This window comes from Porites lutea, chromosome 13 (genome assembly GCF_958299795.1).
Source record: "Porites lutea chromosome 13, jaPorLute2.1, whole genome shotgun sequence".
NCBI lineage: Eukaryota > Metazoa > Cnidaria > Anthozoa > Scleractinia > Poritidae > Porites > Porites lutea.
This window is the reverse complement of record NC_133213.1, coordinates 23193286-23203800: the sequence shown is the minus strand read 5'-3', so window position 1 is coordinate 23203800 and position 10515 is coordinate 23193286. Positions and strand designations below refer to the sequence as shown.

At 40.1% G+C, this 10515-nt stretch overlaps 1 protein-coding gene across 1 annotated transcript; it reads right to left on the bottom strand.

Annotated features, from left to right (window-relative positions):
* Positions 1-1951: 1951 nt before the first annotated feature.
* On the bottom strand, positions 1952-10363 carry LOC140922813 (cytochrome P450 10-like). Its single transcript, XM_073372838.1, has 9 exons — positions 9690-10363; positions 8647-8846; positions 7411-7701; positions 5939-6036; positions 4789-4955; positions 4286-4364; positions 3337-3493; positions 2673-2716; positions 1952-2258 (listed from the first exon to the last, which is right to left on the bottom strand). The coding sequence occupies exons 1-9, from the start codon at positions 10154-10156 to the stop codon at positions 2148-2150; spliced, it is 1614 nt and encodes a 537-aa protein (XP_073228939.1). The 5' UTR covers positions 10157-10363; the 3' UTR covers positions 1952-2147.
* Positions 10364-10515: the final 152 nt, after the last annotated feature.

The following is a 10515-nucleotide window of genomic DNA, read 5'->3' as shown; positions in this document are numbered from 1 at the left end:
CAAGACGCCCTATCACCGCCTCCTGATGCATCAATTACCTTATCCCTGCACCGCACCCCCCCCCCCCAAAAAAAAAGAAAACCTGGCCTTCCTGATGACTTTTGCCGACCGTCCGTTAGGGAGTACAATTTGTGGGTTGTTCTTGCGTTAAATCTAACACGAACGCCCGTTGGAGCTATCATTGTAGATCCTCCAGTAGGGGTGTGGGGTGAGGGGGGTGGGGGCGGACGTCGCGGCAAAAAATGAAGGAACTACTCAGTTTAATGATTAAATGAGAGCAGAAGGTTTCTTCTAGTATTTCTGACCTGGTCAAAGTTTCCCTTAGTGTGGGTCATAAAAGTGCCGTGCGGAGATACATACAATTTTCTGACACTTTCTGGCGTTTCCTTTCAATCATAAAATAGAATCAACAAGGTTTTTATTCCTTTTTAAAGTGGAACAGCCCCTGTGAATGGTGCTCAATTTCAGCTGCATTTGAAACGCTATTCTAATATAGTTAATAGACATTCAGTAAAGTAAGAAACGCTGTGGACATTTCAACGAAGTCTCGCGACGAGTTTCGCGACGAATTTTAGCGATTGGCATGCGCTCGAATTTCGCTCTTATTACTTCACACTACCAATCAAGACAAACAATTCGCAATGTTTCTCTGTGTCCCTGTAGGTATGACATGTTTTTTTTGTTTGTTTGTTTGTTTTCATTGATTGTTTTTATTGGCATTCATTTTGTGTATTGAGCATCGTTTTTTTCGTTCTTTTCAGTTTTTAAAATCCCTTTCACGAAGGAAAGTGTCTCACCATTAGACTATAAAGGACAATGGTCTTTAAAGAAATCTTCAAAAAAAATGTATTTATTTATTAACGATTGCAGAGAATGGATGTCTTTGGGTATATGTAGGACTTTGTCTTAAAACGATCAAGGAAACAGGGGCGATGGCCGAAGAAAAGAGGCAAACATGTTGGCCCATACTTCACACTGAAACCGAGTACGAAAGCCAGCTCATTACAATTCTGTAAAACAGAAATATAAACAAGTCTTGGTGGCAAGAAAGAAGGAAATAAGCGACGGATATATAGATATGAAGTTTGGGCCAAGATGTTTGCCGCTTTTCTGCAGCCATTGCCCACTTGTCGAGCTTCTGATACTTCGGAAACTTACAAAATCATCCTGTTTCCTTGACGATATACGCGTCCCTTTTGATTGCAAACAGCAAATCAGTACTACACATTAAAAGCTGAAGACACCCCACGTAATTGTATTTAAAAAGAAGTCCGTACAAAGTTATTTTAGGTGGAATCCGTGCTAAACACTCTGCAAGTTCACTGAAAGTCTTCATTTGCAATTTTTGTTTATCCTCCAACGCCTCGCCTTTATGACTAGGCACCAGTTTTTTCCCGCGTGTCCGCCATTTGTGAATACGGTATATAAGTAAATTATATATGCTATTCACAGCCGGTCCACAAGTTTGATCTTGACTGGTCTATCTGGAACAGCAAACAATTTTCGGTATGGCTCCAGTGGTTCGTGGTGATACTCTAAACGGAATCCTTCAAGCAACTGCAAGAGAAAAAATTATAGAATTTAAAAAAAGGGTTCGAAAACGATCGTTATATCGGCCAATCCTAGCTGACGTCACCCTTTACATCCTTGCTCATTAGCATACGAGGTAACCCATAGAAGACGTTGCCATGGATACAAATTTGCATTATACGTTTCTGGGAAACTGCCCACCTACCCCTCCCCTAAGCCAACATTAACACATACTTCTCACTAAGGGCAAAATGTTGGCTTAGGGAAGGGGTAGGTAGGCAGTTTCCCAGAAACGTGTAATGATCCCAAATTTGTCTCAAAAGTTGAAAGAGCTGGGTAAAGTGAGCAGTTTGCGCAAGTTTCAGCTCTTTGCAGGCAGTTCAAGGAAAGAGCAGCAATCAAACGAACTGCAAAACTGCTGCGTGGCAAAAACGTTAATGAGCTCATACATTCTTTGTAAAGTTAGGGATCTTTCCGAGAGAATTTGTCCGAAAGTAGTTCGACGTCTATTAATACTTACTTAGTTGCAAACTTTACAGAATAATGGTTACTGTTTCTATAAAACCGTTAACCACAAAAACATGCATGATAATACACATACAGGTGTATGCTGCTAGTCACAGCCGGTCCACAAACTTGATTTTAACCGGTTTATCCGGAACGGCAAACACTTTTTGGTACATCTCTAATGGTTCGTGGTGATACTCTAAACGGAATCGTTGAAGCAACTGCAAGAGAAAAAATCATAGAAAAACGATTGATAATAACTATAAGTACTAAGATGTCTCCTCCCATGACAACCAAGCAACTAGCAAATAAGTGTCCCACCCCCCTTGAATAAGTACCCTACCCCTCTCTCCCTCAATTTTGTTCGTAGCAAGCACATGACAAGGAAACTTCTTTTCTCCTTGATAAAATTTGAAACTATTGCTTCACTGACAGAGATGTAAAGAAACAGCTTTTACAAACCTACGACCCAAACGTGGGAAAAAGAAGGCATGAACTAATCGGACGTACAAGAACGCGATGAGCTCCTTCCCTTGCGTTCTCGTCGTCCTAAATACCAAGTCTAATGTCCGTGAAAAATACTTAAAAGGATCGGACAAAGAAACATTGCCCATAAAAACCCCTACAACGCATACCTTGCAGACAAGAATGTACAACTCCAACTCAGCCACGCGACGTCCTAAAACCGAACAAGAAAATCAACCATGGCCATGCTTTTGAATAAAACGTTTAGGCAAATTTAATAACAACAACAAACTAAGCAGAGCCCACGGAGCGAGGTAAAGAGTAAAGGTTGGGTTAATATAAAACCGTAAAGGTGAGAATTCCTGGGAAAATTTGAAACTTAATCAACTGACAGTAAAATGGACAACAAAAAACGTGCAACTTGTTTTGCACCAGTGCTGCAAAAGGAGTCAGTGATAAGCGATGTTGCACGTTTTACCACACTCGAAAACAAACCTTGCAATCTTATTTGTTGCAAGACAGGTTCGAAGGTGGGTGGTAAAACGCGCAACATCCCTATTCAATTTAGCCTGTTTAAAGACAAAACGTAGTGTAAACCAGTTGGAGGTCCGAACAAATTTTTAAAGCTAGACTGCGAGCAGTCCCTCTTATTCTTCAGATTTAGTGAGGGGTGTCGAGCGCGCGATAGTCTAGCGGCGATAAAAGTAGCCTGAGATCATGCCCTCTCCCTATTATCCTTAAAAAAAAAAAAAAAAAAAAAAAAAAAAGGCCTCATCGCAGGTTACGATAAAAGAGACTGAACGTAGTCTATTTCAACTAACGTAGGTCTCTTACCAAGGCACATACGGGTTCCAAATCCGAATGGAAGATTGGTAAAGGCCTGATTTTCGTCTTTGTCTTTATTCAGCCAGCGCTCGGGTTGAAAGTCAACAGAGTCTTTATAATATTTTCCAGACAATGCACAGCAGTAGAATTCCATAGCTACGATGGTCTGGAAGAACCAATGTGAACCATTAATCAGCACAAATAAGGAATATCACCGCACATTCTTTCCTTAATTCATTAGCTCGAGAGAATGGACAACAACTTAATCCCCACACTTTTGAATTCTATACCTGATCCCCATCACCCCGGCCAATGAACGCAAATATGTTTTTCGCTCCTGGGTGACGCTTTGAGCAACGGTCCTGAAGTCTATTCCATCAAACAAATTATCACTATTTCAACACTTCTATTCTGGGTTAGAAATATAGTTTGAAGGAAAACAAACTTAATCCATGCATAATTTAATGTGAATTGAATTAAAAATATCATATATCCACGAAAACGCAGCAATTAAGATGGTAAACGTCCGAGATTTTTAGCCTGCGACGGAGGCTAGAAATTTTAAACGTTTTCGCTTCAGGTTACGTGATCAAGGGTGTGGTCCGATGACGTCATATTTGCATCTGTTTATAGCCAATAAGTACTGCGCTATAAAATGGCTAATGCATAGCAAAAGGAGTCTAAGTTATACGGCCAGAATTTTCTCTAGCAACAGTCCCAAAAGATAGGTCAGAGTGCCCTTAACAGTGTGAAGGATTGCACCAATAATACGAATTGACGATTAACCAGAGCAGCGATCTGTGAGGGGTTTTTGACAAATCGTATCCGTTTGCGTACAATTTGCCATGCGTGACGAAAACAATGACGACATAAAATAAAAGAAACACCCCCCCCCCCACCCCCCTAAATGTAATAAACGCCCATCTGCCTAGTAAGGTGTATTTAGTGTAGTACTTACATTTGCAGGAACAGTATATCCAGATAAGGCAACGTCCTGGTCTAATATCCTTTCGAGGGTTCCTACAGTAGGGTTCAGTCTTCAATGCATGAAACAATGTATGTTATGCAAGCAAAGAGATGCATAGATAAAATTAAATTCGATTAAAATACCTTAAAATTGGCAATATTTGGGAGTTTAAGCATAGACATTTTTGGGCGACGCAAATCAACCGGAAGTGGATTTTTTTGCAGTCTTTGGCAGTGGTTTCGTCTAAATTTTTGGGTTATTCGTCTCTATCAGGGCAAAGACACCAATGAGCATAACGAATTTGGCAGCGTCAAGATATTCTCAAAGGGAAAACGCCTCACAGTATGTACATCACTTAAATAGAACGCTTTTGCTTTAACTCGCTATTATATAAACCAAACCCTCGAAATACAGCTGTAATAAAGCCCGTAAAAACGCAGAAAAACAATTAAACAAACAAAACTTTACAGTGAATTTTTTTCAATATGTTTTACCTTAATGATTCCTTGAGAGACGCCTTCAGATAGTGAAGCTTTGCAAGATTGTGCGGTGTAACTTCTCCGTCTATCCCAACAACGCTCTGTATCTCCTGGTAAATTTTTTCTTGCACGTGAGGAAATCTTGCCAAGTTATATAACCACCAAAGGGCGGTTATTGATGTCTGTTAGAAGTTTTAAAAAAGTTGGTTTATCTCTCTGCATACTTTCCTTATAATACTTTCCTGATAATACTCCCTTTTTGTAAAAATAACCCACCTTATAATTGTAAGGCGAATGTACAAAGAGACTGTAAAAAAGCTCAGTCGATGTAAAGTATAGAAGGAAAAAAGCTTACCCGATTTCCTGACTCTATACGTAAAATGCACATTAAGCCGGTCACATTTTTGGCCTTTGAGCTGGTAATATCAGGAGTGGTAATATATATCTTATTCACTCAAGAGCAGTCTCGCATTTTTCATCCCGGGATGTCGCCCTCGCTTCTTGCGTCTCGCGATCTTGCTGCTCGCACGCACACCACTCGACCATGAAAACTACATTTTCCTCCAGATTTCAGGTAGAAAGGATTTACGCTAATATCTCCGAAGGAAAAATAAGAAAATACTGAAGGAAAATATAAAAAAGTTACGGGATGATAAAATTGCTAACAAAATTGATGCGGAGCCCCATAGCTAAGGAAACGTGGTAATCTACCCATCCAAGAAAATTTGGTAATCACGTGACCGTACACCGACCAACTGACCGACCGACCGTCCGTCCGCACCACAGGCATAACAATGTAAAATAACTCAATCAAAAGGTATGGCGATACAAATGCAACTCAAGGTTTTATTTGGAAGGAAATCACTAATTAGATCCATTAGTCTTGAAGTCATTTTCATTGTCGTCCCCGTTTAGCATTCCACGATTTAAGTTTTTTGTTTTTGTTTACACGTATTATTAACCAGAGCTACGCTTTAAGCCCTGGCTAAATCTATAAATTAATGATAATGCTTATAAACGGTAATAAAGATGACGATAACAATGACAGCAATTACGATGGTCTGGTAAGTAGCGTATCATGCAATGATGATGACATATAGCACTGATTGACTACACCATTCATTAATTAATAAATAATTATAATTCACTTTTTCTCTACGCTCACTTGATCAACACCATTAGCCACCACATCAATAACATGGCCATTTACTTCCTCAGGTGTCAGATCTTCCTTAGTGAGTAAATACGTCAGCACTGAAACAACTAGAATGAAAAAAAGGCAGAGATAAGAATGGCCTGCATTGCAGGTGTTTTCTTCCAGTGTACGAATCGTTTCTGCTAACGTAACGGTCATCATGTTGAATTCTAGAAAAAAAAAACAACTTGTCCTTAGCCTGCGAGCAAGCTCTCCTATTTGGGCGAGTCAAGTGAGTCTCGCGAAAACGCGCGAGGCTCGCTTCGCTTGCCCAAAAAGGAGAGCTTGCTCGCAGGGTAACTTGTCCTAGGCCGGTTGCCATTCCTAACCTCCCCAATTTTCCTCTGCAGTGACATGGCTGTCAACTCTCCCGGACAATCCAGGGAGACTCCAGATTCTGGACCGTTTCTTCCGGTCTCCATATTAGAGTTGAAAATTTCCCTGATCATCGCCGCACTTTGCCATTTCTTGTAGACTTGACTCTCCGACCCTAAAATTTCAATTTTTTGCGTTGTTTGAAGTAATTTTACCGTTAACATGGGAATTAAGTTCCCTCATAAACTCTGGTATGCCACTGTAATTTAAGCAAATCAATCAGAATCAAGAGTATTTTTTGCTCAAATGAACTCATGTGTCGTGCGATATTTCGTCATCTATCATTCCTTTCCCAATCAATTCTCAATATTTGAAGACGTGGGGGGTTGACAGCCCTGGAAGTGTAATATAAAGTCAAAGATGGCGGCAACGATACAAAAAACAACAACAACAACAAACAAAGACAAGGAGCCTCCAAAATAAGCCTCAGCACTGAAGGCTATTATAAGTTCCAACAATTATTTGATCTTGCAGCTATCCAGGTCATGTCTTCATGTGTCCATGAACTCTCAGCGAGGAGTGAGATAATCTTTTTAAGGCGACTTGAGTCTCCAGAAACCCTACTAAATTTTACCAGCCCCTTACACTGCCCCAGCCCCAGCCCACTCCCTCCCCCTCCCCCTCCTTTAATCTGTTGACCTTACAAGCAGCAGTGGGGAACCAGGAGAGTATAGGGGTGTGGTGGGGAAAAAATCAGCGGCATGCCACCTATCCTTCTATGACTCCCTTAACTTCCTACTCTAACCAAAAATTTTTCAGATTCCAAAACTAAAACTGGTATTATATAGTGGGAGTATTGTAGTCTGCTTATAATGTAACTGTTTTTTTATCTTGTCAGAAGGAAAAAACAGCTTTATAAATAGGAGACTAATGTTATAGCTTCATTTTATTATTTATTAGTACTCTATTTAGAGTTATGCTGCTTGTTTGATTAACTGTGCTTAATTTTCTTAAGTTTAATATTAAACTTTCTTGTAATTCATCCAGCCCAGTCAGGCTCTCATAAAAGTACAAGTAGGTTAATCAAATTTTTAACACTAGTATCTATCCAATCAGCTTGCACAAACCTTGAGAGTTATCAGAACTGTCAGTTCCTTTCTCTGCCATTTCTTTTAGTTCCATCATCTTTTTTTCCACAAAACCCTGCCCTATGTCTAAGATAGTATCACCACACTTGAGGAACTTTTTAAAAAGTGGTGTGTCAATGTATGGCCCAGCAATTCTGTGCGCTGCACTGAAAATAAGCTTGTGGGAAAGGGTAAAGAAGTTTTGAACCTCATTAATGAACTGCAGCGCTTCTGGTGGGATTGGATCGTCATACAATCCAAGACGGGTGTCAAATGCCACAGTCCCAATACCTGTACAGGCAAAAAAATATACCAATATGCTGAATAAACATTACAGTAACTTTAAGGCTAACTTTTTTTTTAGTCTATAAGAAAACACCCATATCAATGGTTTTTCCATGAAATAGTGTCTGAGTTCAAATGACCTGCACAGAAATTCCAGAGTCTCTAGTCGCACGACCAACCACAACCACTTCCCAGATGTCATCAGTATGGAATCCTGGGCTTGTTCCCAAGATATCATTTCACAGAGAAACCAGTAAAAGTGCAGACATCATGAAATGTTAGCTGTTGTTGTCAGCTGTTGATTCTCATTCAGTAAGCTAAATTTGCAGTCAATTGTTTTTAATATTTGAAGAGCTAGGTTGCATTTTGTTCTGATTGGTGGGTTAATTCTATGAAATGATGTTCTCACGAAGACACTGATCCTCATCATGCAGTGCATCTAGATATGCTGGTGGGTGTGGGCCTAAACATATCTCAGACCTTTGGTGCCTCAGGTTTCCATTTAATTTCCTCATCCGCTTCTTGATCAATGTGCTCAATTATAAAAAATATTGCTGAATAAAATATGAGGATTAACCTCAGGCTTTACTGGTGGCATTTTTTTTTTAAATCTTATGCAACCAGTGCCTTTAATAATGGAAGAAGAACCTGAGAGATGTGAGTTGGCATATCAGTATATAAATACATGGTGCTGGTACTTTAATTAGTCCATTTAACTCTTTAAGCCCCAGTATCCACATACAAATTCTCCAAACTGATCTCCATTCATTTCCTTTAAGAATTAGTTGAGAGAATTTAATAAAACATCAAGGCATTTTCTCTTTCATGATCATTTTTTATATTCTCACAACCTTATCTCTTGACAATGTATGGACATTGTTAGGAGAAAATTGCTGTTGGACACTATTGGGACTTATAAAGGGTTAAGTCCATACGATACTGACAACTTACTTTCAGTTGACCATTTACTCAATTCCCCTTCCAAGTCAGGAATATGATCATTTGGTCCACAATCTTTGTTCAGTTGAACAAGCCTTGCTACTGTATCCTTGGTAACAGCATTAAAGTTATCAATGTTTTCCTCTATTATTTCTGGGAGCATTATTTTTGGAGCAATACTCTTTCGTATTCTGTACCATTCTTCTCCATCCCTACAATTATCACAAAAACAAAACAAGTAAAGGGTTGGATTGTGCCACACTGTAGCATTAAAATGCCATAATAAGCATTAAAATGAATGAATATAATATAAACAATTCCCATTCCCACTCCCCTACAAAAATGGTCTCATGATTATTACTTCCCCACCTCCCTAATGGAGTTGTCTTGCTTAATGTCTTCTACCCTAACCCTAACCCTGAAACAGCATTCTTTCAAAAAAAAAAGACAAACCCCAACCCCAACCACACGTTTTACTGACACCTATTTGAATTTGTGCATTTCTTAATGCATACTCACCCCACTCAGCTTCCCATCCCCACCCTGTTCAGTTCTAAGCATTTTGCTCTTTGATGCATTTGAAAATGTTTATTATTTTCTGCTTCATATCATGATGGCAGGTGCAATAAGTATCTGCCCTTTCAACTGTGTTTGTCTTGAAAAGTACTGTCACCTTGGAGAGGGGACATTCCATTTTTTATCTGCACCCAGCCCCCCCCCCCCTTTCCCTCCCTCCCTCCCTCAGAGTGAGTTTCTGAAAAGTAGGGCTAAGATGTAATTTGGACCCTTCAGACATTTCTTTCAAAATTAAAGTCATGCATCAAGCCGCTAACAAAAAATTAGGGGTTCAGACTCCAGCCATGTTCGAGGAAAGGGTGGAGAGGGATGGGCACTAACCTTAACCCTAAATAACCCTAACCTAACACTAATCCTAACCATAACCCCCAAAAAAGCATGATTTAAAAAAAAAGATAACATAGACCCCGACCCCAGCCCCGCGTTTTACTGACATCCACTTAAAATAGCATTTATACTATTACGTAACATTTACTTACGCACTAAAGACTCCGATGAAATAATTCCTCCTTTTGCGGTGCTCAATCCAAATATCTATCGGCGGTCTGCGTGGATATCTTCCTTCAGAACGGAAAACTTTCTCAAAATCATCAGGATCGATGGTGTGAACCGCAGGTTCGCCGCCAAACAATATGTCGTCCCTAAAAATAGGACCATGCTCCGTGAACAGTCGATTAGTTAGTTTGTAAACTTTGGTAAAACCTTCGGTTTCCTTAAAATATTTAATTGTCGATGTCAAGCCAACATCGGGCGATGGAATGTCACGAAATGGTCGCGCTTCAACTTCTGCAGATTTTGCGGGCCTTGGGTCGTCGACAATTTCCCGCTTTACCAAAGGACTGACCTCTGTTTTTTGCCATCTCCAGGACGAAGTCAGGCATTTTAGATGCCGAGCTTTCGGGAGGAGAAAATTCGCTCGAAGAGAGGCGGCACACGGAGAAAACATATTCTCAATCACCTGATTCCTAAGGGACAGGTTATTAACCTCGCTCTTTGCTCCCTCGATCCCCTTGACGACGTGGGACGTAGACTATGTGCTTCTCGAATTTAAAGTTGAAACAGAACCTAAAAGTTCTGCGGTATTGTATTAGCTCCACTGCGTGGGATTTGAAGCAAATAATTATTATTAAGCTTATCGTTGATGCATCGTTCAATTGATTTTTCAAGTCTCTGCAGGAGATTTCTGGTACCCAGGCCTTTCTCCAAACTCTACAGAGATCTGCGTGAAGCGTGATTCATATCAGGTGCCGATTACTTTTTCGGCTCCTGTTCGTATCTCATGTTTTTGGAGGTGTCCAGTCAGCC

What these genes read in the sequence shown, in the direction of transcription:
- LOC140922813 (XM_073372838.1), bottom strand. Translation starts at nt 10,156, where the DNA reads ATGTTTTCTCCGTGTGCCGCCTCTCTTCGAGCGAATTTTCTCCTCCCG. An exon ending in TCTCTCAAGGAATCATTAAG is followed by an intron (nt 4,365 to 4,788) that starts GTAAAACATATT and finishes CATGCATTGAAG; the next exon opens with ACTGAACCCTACTGTAGGAA. An exon ending in TGGAACCCGTATGTGCCTTG is followed by an intron (nt 2,717 to 3,336) that starts GTAAGAGACCTA and finishes GTTCGGTTTTAG; the next exon opens with GACGTCGCGTGGCTGAGTTG.